Source organism: Pagrus major, chromosome 6, assembly GCF_040436345.1.
Source record: "Pagrus major chromosome 6, Pma_NU_1.0".
NCBI lineage: Eukaryota > Metazoa > Chordata > Actinopteri > Spariformes > Sparidae > Pagrus > Pagrus major.
In genome coordinates this window covers 21,838,347-21,859,322 of record NC_133220.1, presented here as the reverse complement: position 1 = coordinate 21,859,322, position 20,976 = coordinate 21,838,347, and the positions used below count along the sequence as shown (strand labels likewise).

General features: G+C 40.8%; 1 protein-coding gene across 3 annotated transcripts; it reads right to left on the bottom strand.

Annotated features, from left to right (window-relative positions):
• Positions 1–252: 252 nt before the first annotated feature.
• Positions 253–20,554, bottom strand: esyt1b (extended synaptotagmin-like protein 1b). Of its 3 annotated transcripts, none has more exons than XM_073467936.1 (52): positions 19,885–20,554; positions 18,640–18,681; positions 17,498–17,632; positions 17,317–17,390; positions 17,144–17,216; positions 16,876–16,965; positions 16,655–16,710; positions 16,335–16,455; positions 16,064–16,240; positions 15,775–15,857; positions 15,503–15,551; positions 15,319–15,408; positions 15,102–15,197; positions 14,497–14,568; positions 14,321–14,407; positions 14,062–14,211; positions 13,727–13,840; positions 13,446–13,622; positions 13,270–13,355; positions 13,133–13,181; positions 12,496–12,585; positions 12,313–12,408; positions 12,137–12,208; positions 11,546–11,632; positions 11,284–11,430; positions 10,777–10,883; positions 10,521–10,698; positions 10,254–10,430; positions 10,066–10,148; positions 9,627–9,675; positions 9,450–9,539; positions 9,165–9,260; positions 8,707–8,778; positions 8,202–8,288; positions 7,952–8,098; positions 7,678–7,814; positions 7,213–7,345; positions 7,056–7,126; positions 6,797–6,935; positions 4,930–5,100; positions 4,746–4,828; positions 4,187–4,235; positions 3,974–4,063; positions 3,722–3,817; positions 3,564–3,635; positions 3,390–3,476; positions 3,090–3,236; positions 2,845–2,978; positions 1,858–1,989; positions 1,639–1,741; positions 1,437–1,486; positions 253–1,022 (listed from the first exon to the last, which is right to left on the bottom strand). In XM_073467936.1, exons 1-52 carry the CDS (start codon positions 20,254–20,256, stop codon positions 995–997), a joined length of 5,493 nt encoding a protein of 1,830 aa, XP_073324037.1. In that variant the 5' UTR covers positions 20,257–20,554; the 3' UTR covers positions 253–994. The 3 variants fall into 3 exon arrangements, with proteins under 3 accessions (XP_073324037.1, XP_073324038.1, XP_073324036.1); XM_073467937.1 differs by having other exon boundaries at positions 6,797–6,938; positions 7,056–7,123; XM_073467935.1 differs by having other exon boundaries at positions 6,797–6,938; positions 19,885–20,553.
• Positions 20,555–20,976: the final 422 nt, after the last annotated feature.

The window sequence follows — 20,976 nt, the reverse complement described above, 5'->3', positions numbered from 1 at the left end:
GCAAGATCTTTTCAATCTTTTTGATGTTTAAATATCAAAATCATCCACTGTATATCACAGCAGAACAAACTAAAGCGAATAAGTGATAAATATATGTGTGTATATATATATATATATATATATTTATACACACACACACACACATATATATATGTATATATATATACACTCAGTAACACTAGTATTAAAACAATGTAAAAGAAAATCATGAATCTGTTTATTTCCAAAAAATGATTCCACAGAAGCAAAAAGTGAGATGTGCAAAATCTGTTTATTTTTGTTGCCACCTTCCAACAAACGGTATTAGATCTGATCCATAAGCTTTGCAAATATACACAAAATCAAACATACCGTGATTTTTTTGTAACACAGGTGTAACAAATACATGATGTCTTGTAGAAAAAAAATCTTATAAAAATGATCTTCAAAAGCAAACAAACAAACGTAGCAAAAGTGCTGAGAAATCTAACATAGCATGTCATAAAACAGATCCAAAATACTGAAATGGCATTAGCATTCATGAGCAATACATAAAAAAACCTACAGTCTAAAAATGTAACTGCACTTCAAACAGGATACTGTCAGATTTAACACATTCGTACATCAAAAAAGCAAACAAAGCAACAAAATATGACTTAATTCTTTCTGAGCCTGTTCACATTTCACTTGCTCCATTCTATCTTATGACGATAATCTCTTCATATAGTAAAGTGACCTTCAGTCAGACTTGCATGTTATCTTTGTCAACTCAGCTACTTCAGCCTCCTTATCTTTGGTGAGAGTATTGATGTGTGTGGATATACAGTGCAGTCTAATTCTATACTATATGTAATACACAGAGAGCTGGGTGGATGCAGGTAAGGCTGACACAGTGGTACTGTATGCAAAGGTGGAAAGGAGAAGGCATCAGTGTGAGCTGCAGCAGTGGCACAATGCCATGTCGAGTGATGATATCATCATCATTGTACGACGACGACATCAGCAAGTAGAGCGATTACTCGTCCTCTTCTCTCAGAGTGAACCTGGAATAAATAGAGGGATGGAAATTACATGAAACGTGAATTAAATCAGCAATTATGACTTAATTAATGTTGATTATTAAAGAAAACAAGTGCACAGTTAAATAATAGTAATAGAAACTCTTTCTTCTAAATAGGCTAAATACACTGCTTCAACCTCACCAGACAGTTCTACTAGACTCTACTAGACAGTGTACTGAAACTCTGTTTGAACTGAGCAAATTAATTTTCAATGTATGGTTTAATATTTTTAATAACACTAATCCAAGCTGACCACAACCTCTGTTAATCAGTCAGGAAACTGATGTTTTTGCAGCCACCTCTGAACTCAACACATGGTGAGCACTTGATACTAATTATTCCTTGTAGAGTATGACTTTGACGCAGGCTGGAGAAAGTTCAACGTGCTCTGCTCACCATTCTGTGACACCAGAAATCAGGTCAAGCTGAGCCAACTCGATCACCACCTGAAGAACAAAAATGGCTTATTAACATGTATATGAGCAGTGCTTCTGCATGTATTCACTTCAGAGTAAAAGAATTTGAAAGCGCATTTGAAAGAGAACTTAAAGTCATTTCAGATTTGCAGGTGGAGGTTAAAGTATAGTCGCAGACTGACCTGTCCAATGACGTCGCGGCTTCTGAATGAGGCCGAGTTATTCTTCACTGATACACTGAGGCATCTCAATTTCATTTCATCCGCAGGCAGAGCATACTCAAACCTTAAAGAATTGGCAAAAGATGATCAGATGTGAACACTAACAAATATCTAAAGAGATTTTGTTTACAAAGTCCACATGAATATAAAGCCAATACAATTAGCCAGTTTGTTAATTACCTCTCATTGTATTCCGGGTTGAGGTCTCGTTTCTTCACTGCTGTCTTCCTCTTGGTGGTCTTACTTTTGTCTGGCAGCAGCATGAGGGAGACATAGCTGTCTATGCCATCCTTACTTTGAGACGACAGACCTCTGTATACAGAAAAAGACGACATATCTTCAATAATTTTACACAATAAAAGGTATATTAGAGGATAAAAATGCCTCTTCTTAAACAGAGTGCCATGTGAAAAGTGTGCATTGCGTATGTTTTTCTTATAGGGTATGTTAACAGATCTCTCAATGTTATTATAAACTGACATGTTTGTGTATTTTACAAATGAATTGGTAACTCTACCAATTTTACACATGTATGTGTTGTTATAGTAGTGCAATGCTAAACCAGCTGACTGCTTTTTAAAATCTGGCACCTACAATACCCACAATCCAATTTAGCCACTGAGTGACGTCACTGGAGGCAATTTATCAGATTACATGCAGCTTCCTCTGGAGCCACAAAAGGCTTTATATGACTATTTTCACATATGCAAGTATTCCCCAAGACCTGTAAGTGTAAAATTGGTGCAGTTACTCTTTAAGAGCCAGAAACTAAGGTTTCTATCAGGTTATAATGACTTTATCAGCAGTGGGAGGGTGGGGCAAGTAAGTAAAATCTGACCTTTCAGTATATAGACATGTCTTACTATACTGTGAGTGTTTTTATTTCCTGAATAGGGACAAAAGGTTTTTGAACTTGTCTACAATTCTCTCTGGATTGTGTTTAAGCCACGATGGATGTTGCAGCATGGTGAGCTTCTCAAAACTAAAGCTAATGTTTAAGTTGTGCCATGATAATATCGCACGAGAAAACTTGTAAATTGGTAATACAGCCTGAATTGAAAAAACAATAAGCCTTTCCTGAAGCCTAGACTCAGCTAACTATGATTAGGCCAACAGTACATCATTGGTGAGACCACAATTCGACTGAGGGTCTTTGAGAAAACAAACCTGCATGCATGGACGATGACGATGAGCTGTCTGTCCTGCATGGCATATGAAAGAGACAACTTCACCTGCCCATTTCCAGATCCACAGGGCAGAGTCCCTGAGCTGATCATATCCACCATTTTGGACTCTAGAATCTTTTGGAGACAAATTCAGAAAAGGAACAACAAGCATCATTATTGATTTGTTGTTTTTGAATACTAAACAACCTGTGTGTACGTGTGTGGGCAGATGTGTTTGCTTCCCACCTTGAGCTCAGCCCTCAGCAGGATCTGACTCTCAGGTGAGGCGCCGTCCAGATGGAACCACTGGTCCAGAATCAACTGTGGCTCTGCAAGGAGCTCCTTGACAGTAACCACCAGAGCTCCCATTGGCTGGTCCCAACCAGCGGATAACTGTTATGTGAGAGAGAGAGAGAGGGAGAGAAAGAGAGAATGAGGAAGAGAATGAATAATCCACTTTAATATTACTGCTGTTATATGTTATATATACTGTTATATGTGACAGGCAGATCCTTCAGACACAATAATTATAAATAAATGTCTTGCCTTGATGACAAGCATTTGATGTTTAGGGTCATGAACCAGGAAGTAGAAAGACTCATTCCACTGAGGATTGGAGGTGCGGTCACACAGCTTCAGATAGATGATGAAAAGATAAGACAGAGTTATTACAATAATTATTCATCTATCAGACTGACTGTACAGCATCAAGAGTCTCACTTTGGTTTTGTAGGTTGTTTCACCCAGAACAAGCTCAGCTCCTGCTTTGGGTTCCTTTCCACTCTTCTTCAACTATCAAGGAAATAATAGGCAAGTTTTATTATATGAGGAGTCATTTTTTAACTTCACAGTATGTGAATAAACTGCAGGTGACTTACAGGTAATGAATATGCTCTCTCGATATTGACAAAGAGCAGAGCAGCAGCAGGGACAGCTTTGTTCTGATAAGACTGGAGAGATTGAAGCTGCAGTACCTGCAACATAGAGAACAGCCAGTTAGGCCTGATTATTATGTTGCAATATGAATAATGTGCATGGTGGAATGAGACACTTCAATAGGCAGTGTTTAAAGAATATTTGATTTAACTGAATGAGGTTAAAGCTAGTGGGCCATAAAAGTAAGGACCGACCTGGTCAAGTGTGTCTGAATGCGACACTGTAGGAACCCACTCCAGTATCAAGTGAACCCGCCCTGACTTCACATCATTCAGAGTGTACCACTGCAACAGAGATAAAGTGGGTTAAAGAAGAAGCAGGACAACACCCGTTTGTACAAGGAAATGATAAAGAACAGAGATAAGAAATCACATGGCACGACTGCAAATGATGAATTATTGACTAACCTGGTCCGTGTACTGGGATCTGATGACCTCATTCAGCTTAACACTGAATCTGTGAGCATTAAAACAGGCAAAAGTTTAACAAGATTTTAATTTTGATGTCTTACTTTCAGAGACAATGATTTCCCTATGCTGACAAAAAGGGGATATATTAAGGTTATACGATGAAAACAGCAGAAAAGATTAAAAAGGTATATTTACATATATAATAAATCCAACTACATCTTATTCAGGTTATGTTGATGTTTGGCCATTGCAGGACACTTCTCTGAAAGAGACATGTCCCGTGTGCTGGTCCACTTGGAACCAGATTACCAACTTTTTTTTTTTTAAGTTGACCTGTGATAATGCCCGCCACTTAAAGTCAAACATTAAAACATGAGGATTTATTTACTTTTTATGCATTGATTCATTTCAGAATAAAGTAACAGGTGTGTCTCTCTCTCTCTGTTAGAAGTCTAACACAGCAGAGCAGTTTCCAAAGGACTGTTTGTACACTTTTTATCTTGAGTGCCAATATAAGTTACTGATTAAACAATATTGCCACACATGACACACACACCTGCCAAGGAAGTCATCAGAGTCTAAATCCTTATCAAACGTTTCAAACTTGATCTCCTGGATGCTGTTCCCACTCAAAACCACCTGTTAAAAACAGGAAATCCAAATTTGTACAAAATACTGCACATGCAATGAAGTCAAGACAGCATATGGTGTATATGTATGTGACCGTGAATGCTTCATACCTCATACATTTCATTCCATGTTGGGTTGAGATTCTCCTTGATAACATGACTTTTGAAAGCAACTGCCCCTATGTTGATCTTGACATAGGGGTCACTCTTGCCCTTCATCATCATTATGTTATCCTTGGCCACCAGATTCTGAGCCTCCAGCAGGTGAATCCTCAGTAGCCCCTGCAGGATGAACACTGTAGGTGTTAAAATACATACAGGAAGTCACGGAGCACACAACATACTGTATGCAGCTTGGGAATGTGGAGCTATTTTATGTATTTCGAGTGACTTAGATTATCAGACTTGTGTGCTCTCCACACAAGAGCTAGAAACAACATGATGACTGGAAAAAAGGAAAACCATCATTTCATAAGAATCTCCAAAAATAATCAAACTAAAGACTACTTGGATGTTTCCTATCTTATTTATATACCAATTCATCAGACTTAGACTTAGACTTAGACAGACTTTATTGTCATTCAGTGAGCAACAAGTGAACACAGAACAAAATTTCGTTTTCAGAGGCTCAGCATAGAATTAAAATATGAAGTATATCAAAAAAAAATACCACAATAAGAATTATAAATATCGAAAACAATCATCAGCATCAGCACTATATGAATGAGTAGTATGACAATTTTTACATTCTACTTCCTCTAGCAACACATTATGCAACTGTAGCCAACTGTATTAATGATACAATGGCTAGCACATGTTTTAATTTTGAGCCTCCTGTCCAAAAAAATCCCTCTTTTAATTTTAACTGGCATGACACAGGTATCCAAGCAGAAGTCCAGAAAATGTACCAGATCCACCATAACAGCAAAGGAAGCTTAAATCTCCCCCGCTGAACTTAAGATATTGTTATGACCCTGGGTCATTATTTTGTGTATACTGTGTATACTAATATGTCCCTCCTCCTCCTAAGGTGTGAGCAGTCTCCTCTGAGTGTGTGTGTGTGTGTGTGTGTGTGTGTGGGTGTGTGTGATTGATAGCAGGTTGGACCTGCTGATTGGCTAGATCTGGCTGATTGCCGACCCAGGATTGGTCAGAGGCAGGAGAGGAGCCTTTTTGAAGCACCGGCTGACTGCAGTCTTCCCTCTCTCAACCTGTTTCCCCACATCCAGTTTTGCTGTGAGACCCAGTTTGTGAGATCCAGTATAATTCTATAATCTGATTGTTGTAACTTTGTAAATAGAAAAGTGAGTGTGGTAGCCCAGTAGGAGGGAGAAGCCTTTTTGTTACCCCTTTTTCTCCTGTTTTTCCTCATTTAGGAGTTCGGTAAGAATTTGTCTTTTTGTTACCATTTGTTGGTTTTGTGTTAGGAAGGTAGGGGGTTAGACTCTTTTTGTTTGTTGTTTTGGCTTTGTCTCCCTCTGAAGAGAAAATAAATGCTACCTTAAATATATATATAACCTGTGAAACTGGCCTTCTTGGGAGTGGGAAGACTGGGGGAGAGCACATCATGTCATGTCTCTGGTTCCCCTAGACCAGGGGCGTAACAATATTTAATTTAAGACAAGAGGAAGTGGCACATGATGTTTGGAAAAAGCAGTGAGGTTACTCAGAAAAACTCACATGATAGGCTGAGACCGAGTAGCATCAATACACACGCTAATGACTCAGGGCAAAATGAATGACTGCCATGATATGATGATTAATTAATTAACAGTTAATGTGATCAATTATCAGACACCAAGTTTGGACTAAGCACTGGCCCTGACATTTTTTAGATATCATGGTTTATGCACTCCACAACAATGATGAAACCATAACGGCAGGGGGGGATCCTGCACCTTACCATACAATGCTAATGATAGATTTTTTTTTTTTTAGATATTATTGTTTACAAAAACATGACATAAACTAAACCCACCTCTTTACCAAAGACCTGGCTGGGGGTGGTGTGTGGTGGAAGAACTTCACCAACTTTGGGGATTTCTGCAACCTCCGCTGGCCTCAGGGTATCCTCAGGAAGACCACTCACTGTGGCATGAGCAAGGTTGCCTAAACCACTACTGTACAAAAACACAAACAGTGCAGAAATTTAAACTTGTTTTTTGTTAAATGTTTTTATATTCTTCCAATCTATGGATCTTTGAAGCTAGAAAGAAGGGGAAACAATAGAAGCTCACCCCTCTGTCTGTATTTGCTGCGGGTCTGACTGTGTGCGATAGTTCTCTGGATCTGTTGGTTCGTCCACCTGCTGAGCAAAATTACATGAACGTTTTGAGGGGTGAAAATAAACAGGTTAAACATAATAACAACTGACTACAGTGTGCAAGGACTCACTGCAGCAGCAGGGAATATTTCAGGTGCAGTGTGAATGGTAGCTGGTTCAGCAGGAGCAGCATCTTCTGTGATGGCCTCAGCATCTGCCTCTGCTTCTTCAGAGTTTTTAAGCTGGCTGGATACTGCAACCAATCTGGAAACACACACTGCTGTTACACAACACCACTAACATTGGAGAATATTAGCTTTAATTAGCTTCACTCGGCTACAAATGCAAGTTCAAAGAATGTTTTATAGGAGCATATTTGCTTGTATATTCCACTCTCCTCTTCCTGCTCTCAGCAGCAGGCCCTAGTTTTTATCTAATGTTTACTAGTCCATGTTAATGTATTAAATGTGTGTTATTTACGGCTTACTTTTCTTTATATTTAAATGACACTTTGTAATATGGTTTTGGTCGTTTGGTTTGGTACAGTCTGCAGAGCTTGGATGTGTGTATTAACAAACCAGGCACACAACACTCACTCATCTGTTGGCAGCTCTGAGCTTTTTGTGTCCTCACTGGCTGCTTTGAATGTCTGTTCAGTGGGAATGACAATCTCTTCTTTCTTTGAAGCAGTCACAGAAGGCTGTGGAGCTTCAGTCATCCTTGAGCTCAGGATCTGTCAACAACATATTTCCAGCTGGTTATTAAGTATGTAAACAATGGTAATAGTCCCCTGTGTGTGTGTGTGTGTGTGTGTGTGTGTGTGTGTGTGTGTGTGTGTGTGTGTGTGTGTGTGTGTGTGTATTCTCTTGCCTTGAGTTCAGCCCTCAGTAGGATCTCACTTTCAGATAAGGCTCCATCCAGAGGCATCCACTGGTCCAGGACCAGCTGTGGTTCAGAGAGCAGCTCTCTCACAGGGAGAACGAGAGATCCCATTGGCTGGTCCCATGCACTCGACAACTACAGCAATAAAAACAAATTATTAATGTCAGTCAGAGCTGGAGATTTTCCTGACACTGGCTGCAGGCTCCAGATACTCCTGTGAGACACATAGTACACTCACCTTCATGATGAGCATCTCCTCTCTGGGGTCGCGAACCTGGAAGTAGAAGGCCTCATTCCACTGAGGTGATCTGGAGCGATCACATACCTTCAGTTAGAAAAAGAGGAGGGGTAAGTTGGGTGAGGATTTATGGTCATTGATAAAGATTCAGCTGGTATTCTAATAGCACAATGAAGGTATTAACATGCATTGCAGTCAAGTCATGTGTCTTCTTCAGTACCACCAGTGGGGGGCACTAAAGTTTAACTTTTTCTAATTCTAAACACAGCAGCTTTTAGTTAATTATTCCATACCATTTTGAAGCATTTACCAGCACACTCATTTGGTTTATGAGGAAATTGTGATGGGGACTTGATTATGACATGTTTTTGACTAAATGATTTACTGACTAATCAAATAGTACATTAAACAATATGATGTGATGAAAACATTTATTAGTTGCAGTCCAGGCTGACATATTCAAAGTGTGCGTGTGTTTGTTTAATGTGTTTATCATCAGTCTCACCTTTGTTTTGTAGGTTGTGTTACCAAAGACAAGCTCAGCCCCAGCCTTGGGCTCCTTTCCACTTTTCTTAAACTGGACACAGAAAAATACACACATGACATTATGTGAATAGTTTGAATTCACTCTCTGTAATTAGGACAACAGTAGGTCAAGATCCAACTCCCCTTTCTAAAAGAAAAAATAAAGCAAACTGACTCACATTATATAATCCAAAATAGTGATTGTTGTTCTGCAAGCAGCAACTACTTCTCTACGTCTTTAAGTCTTCATTTATTTCAATCCAGTGCAAAAACAATATCTTAAGAAGTAGAAAGAGTTTCCCACTTAATGCCAGTGGAGGACCTGTTTACTAACACGTGCTTTCTAAACTGATGTCTATCTATAACTCTGAGACAGCACTGTGATGTGACCCTAACATTAAAGTATATTTCACTGTAATATAATTACAGGGGACTTACAGGTAATGAGTGTGCTCTATCCACATACACAAAGAGCAGGGCTGCAGAGGGAACAGCCTTGTTGTGGTAAGACTGGAGAGACTGCAGCTGCATCACCTGCAGCAGAGAATCAAATGAAAAGTACATCACAGTGACTCAGCACTGCTGTTCACAGGGAACTAGGCAGGAAATCATCTTTGATATAGTGCAGATGTGGGAGGGACAGACAACATAAATGATAAGGATTATAAATGTACCCATGAATATGAGAGGAAACATAAACAAATGATAATAGATTGCACTAACTTGGTCCAGGGTGGCATTATGGGACACTGCTGGTACCCACTCCAGTATTAGGCGGACGCGTCCAGACTTCACGTCATTTAGGGTGTACCACTGAACCAGAGACACACACTTACTCAATCAAAACCTATGATTACACAGCAGCAATGACTAAGATGGAATAAGGCACACAATACTGACCTGGTCAGTGTACTGGGAGCGGATGATGTCTGCCACACTGATTTTGAATCTGCTCATGAGGATAAAGATTTTGTACTTTTTACACAATAGAACATGTAAACACATGACAGATGGCCTACAAAAGTTAAGCCTGACCATTAAAATGCTCTAAATAACTAAATCGAAATGAGAAATATTTTTTATAAAAAAAAAAAAAACCTTGCTTACAAGTAATGTTAGTAAACCTGGAAGAAAAAAAATATATGCTGATTTGAGAAACACTAAATGCTCATTTTTCCATAAATCAAATTCTTGAAATACTCACCATGCACACAAGAAAATGTCTTTATGGTCAAATAACAACAGTTTAAGCCTGTAAACATGTCGACCCACTTAATACCATGCTTAGGCAATAAAAGCAGCAGGTGGAAACCTAGAAACCTCCACAGTAGCCTCTCACCTGCCCAGGAAGTCATCTTTGTCCATGTCTTTGTCAAACAGCTCTACATTCACCTCCTGTCCTGACTGAGGCCTCAGTACCACCTGAGAGAACATAAATTAGGTGGTAAACGTAAAAATATTATCACTGTCATCTTTGTTTGAAATCATACTTGGAGCAAATCAACTTGTACAGTCCTTCATACACACCTCATACATCTCATTCCAGACTGGGTTGAGATTCTCCTTGACCACATTACTCTTAAATGCACTCTCTCCAACATTGATCTTGGCATAGGGGTCACTCTTGCCCTTCATCATACCGCCCATCTTATTATCTTTGGCAACCAGACTCTCTGCCTCCAATAGGATGATTCTCAGCAGCCCCTACAGGAAGGAGATGATAGATTTTCTTTATTAAATGTGATTAAATGTGATTGTGATCTTCTACAGTAGATCACTATTTTGTGATGTTACCTCACTGGCAAAGCTGAGGTCCGGGGAAGTGTGAGGAGGTTGTGCCACGGCTGGCCTTGGCGATTCTTCCACTTTCTCTTCAATCACTTCAGCTGCTGTTTCCTTTATGTCAACATCTTCAGGTAAGGTTACTGAAGAGGTAATAGTCTCCACGGGGGGGGCGTCCACTGAACTTGACCTAAAACCACAAAGAGTAGCAATAAGACAATGGACAAATGAAAAGTAAAGACGTTTTTTTTTTTATTAACTATTTCACCTCAGCATTGTGTCTGTCTCCTGTTTTCGCAGACTAGGAGAAGGGTCTGACACTGAAGTGACCTTAGCCTTAGCAGTGGCACCCGGACATTTGCTTGAAATCAGCGTCTGCAGTTGAGTCAAAGTTATCATTATTTCACTTAGTTCATAAACTTTGTAGCTGTGCTGATTGTAAATATCAGTATCAGTAGAAAAAATAAAAATTAAAGATCTGCCTCGAATGCCTCTGAATTAAACAAAAGGAAAGACGGGGCAAACTGAGTGCAAGATACAGAGACTGAGACAACAAATTAGAAAGACATGTAAAAACATCTTACACGTGGTTATACAGATTAAATGAAATGTAGTGATATTACAGTGATACTACAGTTAAACACAATTAGAGAAAAAGAAATGCATCCATATAGTAAAAGAGATAAAGGAACAAAGAAAAAGACACTTAAAGGACATACACAACGTATTTAGAATGAGACAAATAGAGAAAATGACAGAGTGAGAGTTCTCCCACCTTGAGTTCAGCCCTCAGAAGAACCTGACTCTCAGGTGAGGCTCCATCCAGATGGAACCACTGGTCCAGGACCAGCTCCTGTTCAGACAGTAGCTCTCTGATAGGAACAACCAGTGAACCAATGGGCAGGGTCCAGGTGTGGGAGAGCTGGAGAAACACAATCATAGGAGTATTTATATATCAGAGATCACACTGTTTGGACTTGCATGAATAACATCTGTTTCACCTTTCTATACATTCTTATGCACTGAAGCCAACGTACCTTAACAACAAGAATATCTTCTCTGGGGTCTTGAACCAGGAAGCAGAATGCCTCATTCCACTGAGGTGATGTGGTCCGATCACACACCTTCAGAGATGTCAGAGTCAGTCAATGTTACTAACAGACACTAGCCCCATTCACACTGCCCTTTGAGTGCAGGAATCATGCGCCGATTCTCTGCATCATCCTCTGTGTAAAAGTTTCAGATGCGGAGAGGGGAACAGTTCTGCTGCGGCTCTGATACGACTCCAGAGGTAGTATCAGAGTCGCAGCAGAGGCGTCTGTGTGAACAGTCAGCAGGTACATGTTTAGATTAACAGGTGGACACCGGGGGAAACACCTTGAAAAAAACACACAGATCTCATCGTCATGATGTGTACCATCACGCCTCTTTTGGGTCTACGTGCTGTAAGAATTGACACACTGGTGCGGCTTCACGCCGGAGCTGCTTGGTTCTGTGTGAACAAACAAATGCAGAGAATTGGCGAGCCTTCGCTGCGGAGATAATGCAGGGTCTGTGTGAAAAGGGCTACTGTGTCAATCTTATAATAAAACTATCAATTACAAACTGAATTAAGTTTGTGGTCTTACTGTAGTTTTGCGGGACACCTCTCCAAGAGTAATCTCTGCTCCCACTTTTGGCTCCTTGCCACTCTTCTTTACCTGTAGAGAGACAAACAGGCAATAATAAAAATAAAAGCATATGTATCATAATCAATAACGGCATCACCTCACATCATTATTAACATCAGTAATAAATGACTCACAGGCAAGCTATCTGCTTGCTCAATGTAGACAAACAGTAGACCTGCTGAGGGCACCGCTTTGTTTTGGTAGGACTGTCTGGAATAGAACTGAAGAACCTGAAGACACAGAAGAACAACAGGTGAGTGTTGATCAAATTAAAGAGCAGGGGTCCTTTAATCCTTGAATTATCTACGAATATTGACCTGATCCAATCTGGCTGACTCGGAGGCTGTTGGAACCCATTCCAGTACCAGGTGAACTCGGCCAGACTTCACATCGCTGAGAGTGTACCACTGAGAAAATAAGATGAGACGTTTTAACGCAGGAAGTACTGGGTATGGTCCCAACAAGGCATATACCAGGATTAGGGTACACAAAGAGTTCTCTCAATAACAGTGATTCTGTGATGGTGTTAAACCATCAACAGTTTTTGCTGCTGATACTTTTTATAACACACCACATTATTCTCTTAAACTGTAGTAAGACCTTGTCAAGTATATATGGTCCCACAAGGCAGGCAGAATTTAAAAAACAACGATGAAAACATGTCACGTCAAGGATGACAAGTCTGTCTTCTTACATAAAATAAATAATATTTAATCTAGGATTTGCTGAAGCAATACACAAGAATCATAACTAGTGAGTGATCATTATATATCAAAACATATGTTACAGATGTATTTCCTGAGAGTTAAGTGTCTTATCAAAGTGCATTGGAGACCTTTTCTCTCACTTGAGTTATACCTAAGGTATGGAAGGCTTTTACGTTGACTTTGTTTCTTATTTTGACCTATTCTGAAGTCAAATATGTAGCTATGAGTTTGGCAAGGAAGATCCCACCTGATCAGTGTACTGAGAATTGATGATGTCCTTCAGACTGATCTTCAGCCTGCATGTTGGGATAAGTGAAATTAGTATATATCTTTAATGAATCCTTTCATTTAATTTGATAACTGAATAATTTATAGCTACTGTACCTGCCCATGAAATCATCCTTCATGTCCATGTCTTTATCAAACACCTCCACATGCAGCTCCTGGCCAGGTAGCTGGGTAAGAATCACCTGAGGGGTAAACAAAGTCACAAAATGTCAAAGGACTCTTTCTCACCAACCATAACTGTAACATTTCATAAATAACCTTATGCTATTTACCTCATACATTTCATTCCATGTGGGGTTAAGATTACTCTTGATAACCTGACTTGTGAATGTTTCGCCCCCGATGTTGATCTTGACATAGGGGTCACTCTTGCCTTTTACCATGCCCCCCATCAGGTTATCTTTGGGCACAAGATTCTGCCCTTCCATTAGGTGAATTCTAAGCAGCCCCTGAAAAAAAATCACATACACATTCAAAAAAGTATCTGCAATTTCCCTTTAAGACAAAAACACAGTTGTAAGTCCGAGTCATGATTGTACTTTTCCTCCATTACCTCTGTGGCGAAGCTAGGATGAGGGGATGAGTGCTGGGGCAGCTGTTTGGACAGTCCAGCCTCCAGATTAGATGACACATCAGATGGAATACGTTCCTCATCTAACCACAGGACCTATTTTATCATAGAAAAGAGAAGAGACGGACAGAAGGAAAAAAGTGACTAAAATACCAGAAGTTCAGTTGAGACACAATTATACACTAGAAAAAAAGTGTTATTCTGTTAAATTATTCTAAATAATGTCCCCCATTGTTCTTTTTTAAACTTTCCCAGTGTATTTATCAGTTATTGATCAGTCTATGCAGTGCAAGATCAGTGAATGGGTCTGCCATTACCCTGAGAACTGTGTTGATATAGATGCGACTGGCATCTCCAGAGTTCTCCAACTGGAACCACTGGTCCAGAGAAAGATTAGAGTTGGACAGCAGACGGGACAGAGGGATGGTCAGACTGCCCAACGTCTGCACACGGTCAGCGTCCTTCACCTGGTTCATTCAACATGAAGTAAAGACAAAATAAGACCACAACACGTTCAGCTTTCAAAATACCAAACACAAAGTTTAGTGCAGTGTTGCTAATCTTTTGAGCTGCTACCTGAATGTCTATGTCCTGTTTGCGAGGATCCTGGATGAAGAAGGTGAACGCTTCTTCCCACTCTGGATTAACAGTCGTGTAACAAGTCTTAAAGTGAGAGAAAATCAGATGCATATAAATAGAAATAAATGAAACACAATCTACAGTATTGTAAAGGACTTTCAAAGTAGATATACCTTGCTCTCTCTAGTGATGTCCTGCACAGACAACTGCACCATGGGATTGGGCTCTTTATTTCCCTTCTTCATCTAAAAGACACAGTTACAGACAAATATGACTACACAGACTACACAGTAACACAGTAAGGCATGTGAACAATGGCATTCTGTAACCAAGAGCAGAGCAAAAAATAGACTTATCTACCATTCTGACAACACGAGGCCGCAGTGAATAATAGTGTGTATTAGGCAACCATAGCAACAGGGCAAATAGCTGAAAGGAAGTACCATACCACATCGCACAATCAGGAAGTATAAATCTGCATTGAAAGAAACCACAAAACTAAATGTCATTCCAAAGATTTTGTCACCACTGTTCCCTTTTGTGTATGAAAATGACAGAAAAAATTACAACAGGAGGAAATGTGTGTTTAACAGCTTTGGTTAAAGTTAGCCACACTCATTCACACTGCAAGTGCACAGGGCTAGAGGCCAAGGCAACAAGTTTGAGGAATGTCAGACAGGTGGCAGTTACAGCTCTGCCTCAGCTTAACCACACACACAGGATGCAGCACTGAGCTGAGCACGAACATGGGCACAGAGGGTAGAGATATTTGACTCACAGGAAGTGCCTCAGCCTTGTCCAGATATACAACCAAGATGGCTGAAGAAGGTGGATCACCAGCCTTATTCGTGACGCTTTCATTCCTCTTCAGGACCTGGGGGAGAAATGCAAAAAGGTTTCTTTTAATGTACTGTTTGACACAAAGATGAATGCCATACACAAATCAATTAGATTCTTGAATAATGCAGGAGTAATGTATCAGTGGAAACTCAAACCTCCTCCAGTCGATCAGTGCTGGGCAGCAATGACAACCACTCCAGTCTGAAATGAACCCGTCCTGACTGAGTGTCTTTCAAAGTGAACCACTGTGGAGACAGCCACAGACATACATTTACAGGCCAAAGATCAAAACATTGCTTATACAAACTGCAACTGAGTTGATAACAACTTAATACTTACATCATTGACAACGATGGATTTCTTCACAATGCCCAAATCCAATTTGGTCCTATATGGAGGAAAACAGAAATAAATAAAAAGACAAATGTATTGAAGGAAATAAAAGGATCATAGCACTGAAAACACATACTGAAAAACTTTAAGAGTAAGAGTTTATGTGCTTAAAAAGATAGAGTACTTTTTTTCAGACTGGCCATGAAAGTTGACAGATGAAAGGTGACAATGCAAGATTCAACATAGGCACACAAGAGACATGAACTATGCATATGTACCTGCCCAGGAAATCATCCTGGTCTGTGTCTTTGTCATAAACCTCCACCTCCAACTCTTGACCAGGCACTTCATGGACTATGACCTGATGTACCGGACACACACAAGGACATGAAGACTGACAGCGGGATTGGTATGGAAGCTGGCTGCGGCCTCATGTGACCATGAATGAAAATGAACATTCACAGCACTGTAAACAGTCCAATCTCTCAGATACAGAACAAAGTGAAATGACACATGATTGAGATGCCAACACCTGTACCACCTGCGCCATAAAACGCTTCTTCGTACCTCATACACCTCTTCCCACTTGGGAGAGTCTGTGTTGTCAATGTGCTTGGAGGTGAAGGTCTGAGGGCCAACTCTCAATATGACATAGGGGTCAGACAAGCCAGCCATGACCCCTTTCACGTAGTTGTCCTTGGCTGCAAGATTCTGTGCCTCCAGTAGGTGGATACGTACAACTCCCTGAGAAAGAAAAAGTGGGACAAAGATGTAATATACTATTGTTGACTATGTGAAATTATGTCACCCTCTATCTGTATCCGTATTCAGGCTTTACCCTGGGCAAAGGAGAGCGTAGCTGGGCCACATGCAGCCCCTGAACCAGGGGGACAACCAGGCGGTTGGGCAGCACCAAGAAGGAGGCGATGGCATCCATAATCATGCTGTCAGACATGACACTGAGACAAAGGAGAAATGGGATTTTAATTAGAATGTACTACTGTGTTACCTGTGTCATTTACTATTCACTGTATATTAAACTGTATAAAAATGTATAAAACCCACACTTTAATAAAATATTTTGAGGTTATGTTTATTTTAAGTTTGTGGCTAATACTAATGTGTAAATCAACGAGAGGTTATTTCAGCATGACTCACTTCAGTCCAGGGATGTCCAACAAATTAGTCAGTCCAGTCCAATTGATGTCTAGTCTCTGGGAAGTGATAAGACAAAGGAATGCGTTGTATGTAGCAAATCAGTCAGGATTGACTCATGGGAAATCAATAGCATGAACGCAAACAAGGCTATAATAAGAAACATGATAGTCGCACGAATGGGGGATGAGGGGACAAGTAGAGGTGAACTTAGATGGACGTACAGGCCTCTGGATGAAAAACATGCTGACCGCACCCACTATGGGCACATCTCCAATCAGAGGCTCCAGAATCACCCGCATCATCCCATGTAACTAAAGACAGAAGTACAGAAAGGATTTGTTTGTGAAAACAATGGATAAATGCTTACAGAATTGCAGATTGTCTGAATTTTTCAGTTCTCCCTTTAGAAAGGCAACATCTTTGTATCAATGCCATATCACTCTTTAATCCCAGACAGATAACACTTTGAAGTTTAAAAAGAAGACAGACCTGTATTCCTTTGACACCAGCTTTGCAGAAGTATCTCTTCACCTCGACGTTGATCTCTACATTTCCAACATAGCTGTGGATACATGATGCATGAATGTTACCTACAAAAGTGCCTTTTAGAGGCTGTAACACAGAGGTGACGGTGACTCAAAGAGCAATGGATAAACATTCACCTAATATACAGATCTAGCAGGACTTGTCCTTTGTCGTTCTCTGTGTGTGCCTTGATCCCTACGACCTTCATGGCCTGGAGCAAACAGAAGCACATTTGTTTTCACAATATAAACGACATGCATCACTTGTGTGAATCATTGCAGCAGTGTCATATTGTAGCTAAGCTATCAATGGCATCACCTTGGTTCCCATGTCCACTTTTGTGAAGCTGAGGGTCTGGAGGTGGGTGCTTGAGGCTCTGATAGATGGAGCAATGGTTTCCACAAGCAGCTTCTCGAGGTACTGGCCAACAAAGGGCCACACCTGCTGCAGCACCTAGACAGGCCAGCAACAACATGGTTATAAGCTGCTTTTATTAGTCATACGCATAATAAACAACATACATCCTTGCAACCAGAGACTACTTCTTTAAGTAAACTTGTCTTTTAAGTCACATAGCACCAAACTATCTGTCAAATGCCTTGGCTTCCATAAGCAATAACTGAAGAATGACAGAGACAGCTGTAGCCTCAGCTGTTAGTCATCGACTTTGGCTGCTTATATATACTGTAGCACGTTGATTCCTGTGCTCTACGTGTGTCCTTTTTACAAAATACTAATGCTGCTACATTAACATATGAAGTCTTTATTCCTAAAGGGAAAGAGTCAAAAGCAGAGGCACTGTTTGCTTGCGTGCTTGTAAAAAAGAAAAACCCACAGTTGGTTTACAGTCTGGCATAAGTGAAGAGTGAGTCATCGGCAGCCTGCTCCTGTGAACGATGTACAACGAGGGAATCTGCTGACCTCCCCCTCCAGTTACCAATCTCAAATATCTGCTTTGTCTGGCTCCCTGGCACTTAGATCTCGTGGTCTTGTTAGCATGAATACTTTTATTTCTGCATGCTTATATTATTGGCTCTAGTTTCTCTTGGCAAAAAGAGCAAAGGGGGCGGGTGGACAATGGCTGCAGTTTTATTTAGTTTGGGGGGAATGAGCAGCTCCTCCTTCTTCCTGTGAGCTCGCCAGCAATGAGATGGAAATGTTGAGTGGGTTGCCTGGCACTGCGCCTGCTCTCTGCAGTACAGACAAAGTGGCTACACTAATGGGGGTGTGGCTTTTTCTTGAGCATGGCAGCAACAGCAGCAGTGCTACCATCTATCAGCTAGCACCAGCTACTAACGTAGCAGACTGTCCTTAGTGTCAATCATCACAACAGCTGGGCGACTGAACAGACAGGCGTGTGTGTTTGCTGTCGGCTTAATAAAGGAGGAAAAACTAACATCTTTTGTTTAAAGTCACATGGTGGAAAGGTGAAGTGAAAAAGCAAACAACTAACATTTTACCTTATTCAGCCACTCAACCTTCTCAACATCTGGAAAGTTGACCTGAAAGAAAGAAAAACAATGAGGGCACATGCTTTAACTGTGCACAGAGCCTGGTAAACACAAAACAGGATAGGGAAATGATTCAGGTCTGGGAATGTCATCAAAAGCACTGTTGATGTCATTAAAATTGTTATCTCTGAATTGATCATCTGGCTATTACATGCTATACCTTTGCAGTAGGGTCACATGTGATAATACTTTTACAAAATGAGTGCTTGAAATGTCCTCTCGATTAACATTTCTTGGGATTAACTCCTAAATGTCATTTGTTATGCATACTTAACAGCAGCACTGGATGGAACCATAGTAATGCCATTTTCCAATACTTTAATGTGGAGTGTGCATGCCATGTGGTTATGAAAGCAATTACTGAAATCACTAGCTGAAAAAAAAAGTATCCACAGGAACAGGGTGTGGCTAGACGTTCTGAGTCAAAACAGCCCCATGTGGGTTTCAGCATTTCCATTTTGGGTGCTTTTACTCTCAGCATGTATGGCACGCAAATCAAAACTATTATACTTATTACACATTTTCTCGCCAGCTTTAGTTAAAACTGCACACAGGACTAGAGGGTTTAGGTGTTGTTGGTGTAGTTGCTGCAATCCACACTGAATTTCCCCATTATGCTTTCGAACAAGTTTGGTCTTGACATTCAAACACGCACACAGCAAATTTGGCAACTGCCTTAGCAGAAATAATGTGGGAACGATCTGCATGAAACAGGAAGGGACTTCAGCACACCTGGTTGCACGCATGTTTGGAAAAGAAGTAACTATAAAAGAGGAAAAAAGGACACTGAGTTCGAGAGTAGTGCCTGATTCTTGTTGCATAAGAGGAAGTGAATTATGGAAACATTTCCATAAATCCTTTCAGATAGAGACCTAAGATAATAAGTTTTACCAGCCCACAGACATTTCCAAGAGTTCAAAGAAGAAATCCACATTATAAAATGACCGGGGTGGTGCCATGTTAGCTATAAATAGGCTATGACTGGGCTGGTTTACTGGAAACAAACGTGATTGCTAGTGATATTATGATTTTAGGGTTCACTGCTAACAGCTACTATAGGATCTGCCTTGCTGTAAGATACGTATCCTGAGGTTATTTTAGGTCAATGGGGGTTCAGGAACGATAGTGGAGAGCTGGTGAGAGGATTTTTGATGGTAGGAGACACACGCTGACCGTGGTGGGATCATTTCTTACCCATGCAGGAAGCTCTCGTTTGATTTTGGACACTCTGTTGGATGTGTACTCCTCCTCGTTGTTGAGAAACTGGATGGCTGACCGCAGACGTGCCTCCTTGGCTTCTCGGGCATGTTTCCATCCGGTGTAGACCATCATCCCGCACACCAACAGACTGGTGCTGACACGGTAATAACCGGCCAGGTAGACGGGCAGCAATGCTCCCAGACATTTCCCAAACGTCCAAAGCACCGCGACGGCACTTATCCCCTGGGACTGGGGAGCTTCTGTCTCTGCCTCCACCGCGCTCAGTGCCTTCTTCTCGGCGTCGCCAGTGCTCGGACACTCGGCGCCCTTGAGCTCGCTCGGCTCGGATTTTTTGTCGCTTTGCATAGTGGTATCTTCTCAAACCAACTGAAACGTTACTGTTTGGTTGAAATCTTGGGTTTAAAAAGTTTTGAATGAGCAAATGGTTACTCTAATGTGTCATTTCAGCTAGCTAACATTTGAACAGACATTACGTTACCGTAGCTCGTAACCTGGCTAGTTCTCCGGTGGTCCGTGTCGCATCTTCTTCACGGGGACTTAAACCTTGTTGCTGCAGCTGAGTTGGAGCAGTTTTGGTGAACACGCAGAGGTCTGGAAGAAGTGGCTGACGGCAACTTCTGCTCCTCACCGAGTCCCGTTATGTGGATGAAAACACGCCCACTGACCGCAGCAAAAAAACGCATCTTTGACTGTTTCGTTGCTGCGACGCGACTGTCATCAAATTTGTAAGCAGTTACCGTAATTACTGCAGCATTACGTTGTCGAAAACACAGAGCTGCCACGGCTCTGCGTGTATTTCTCAAGTGTCAGTTTTATTGTCTGTTAAAAGGCGACTGTAAGCATATAACAGCTGAATTTTAAAGGGGCACTATGTAGTTTTGGAGACGAAATTCATACTCAGAATTGTAATATTTACAATATTAATGAGGTAATAATACAAACTTAGAAATGTTTATTTGTTCCGTGACTGAATAAACAAGCTGTTCTCAGAGGAAAAAGGTCCCCTGAACACTGTTTGAGGCCAGACAGATGGCAGGGTCCGCCACAGATAAACAAAGTTTGTTT

Coding starts and splice junctions, on each gene's coding strand:
- esyt1b (XM_073467935.1), bottom strand. CDS start 20,256: ATGCAAAGCGACAAAAAATCCGAGCCGAGCGAGCTCAAGGGCGCCGAG. Junction 7,127..7,212: donor AAATATTCCCTGCTGCTGCA/GTGAGTCCTTGC, acceptor AATTTTGCTCAG/CAGGTGGACGAACCAACAGA. Junction 3,636..3,721: donor AGAGAGCATATTCATTACCT/GTAAGTCACCTG, acceptor TTTCCTTGATAG/TTGAAGAAGAGTGGAAAGGA.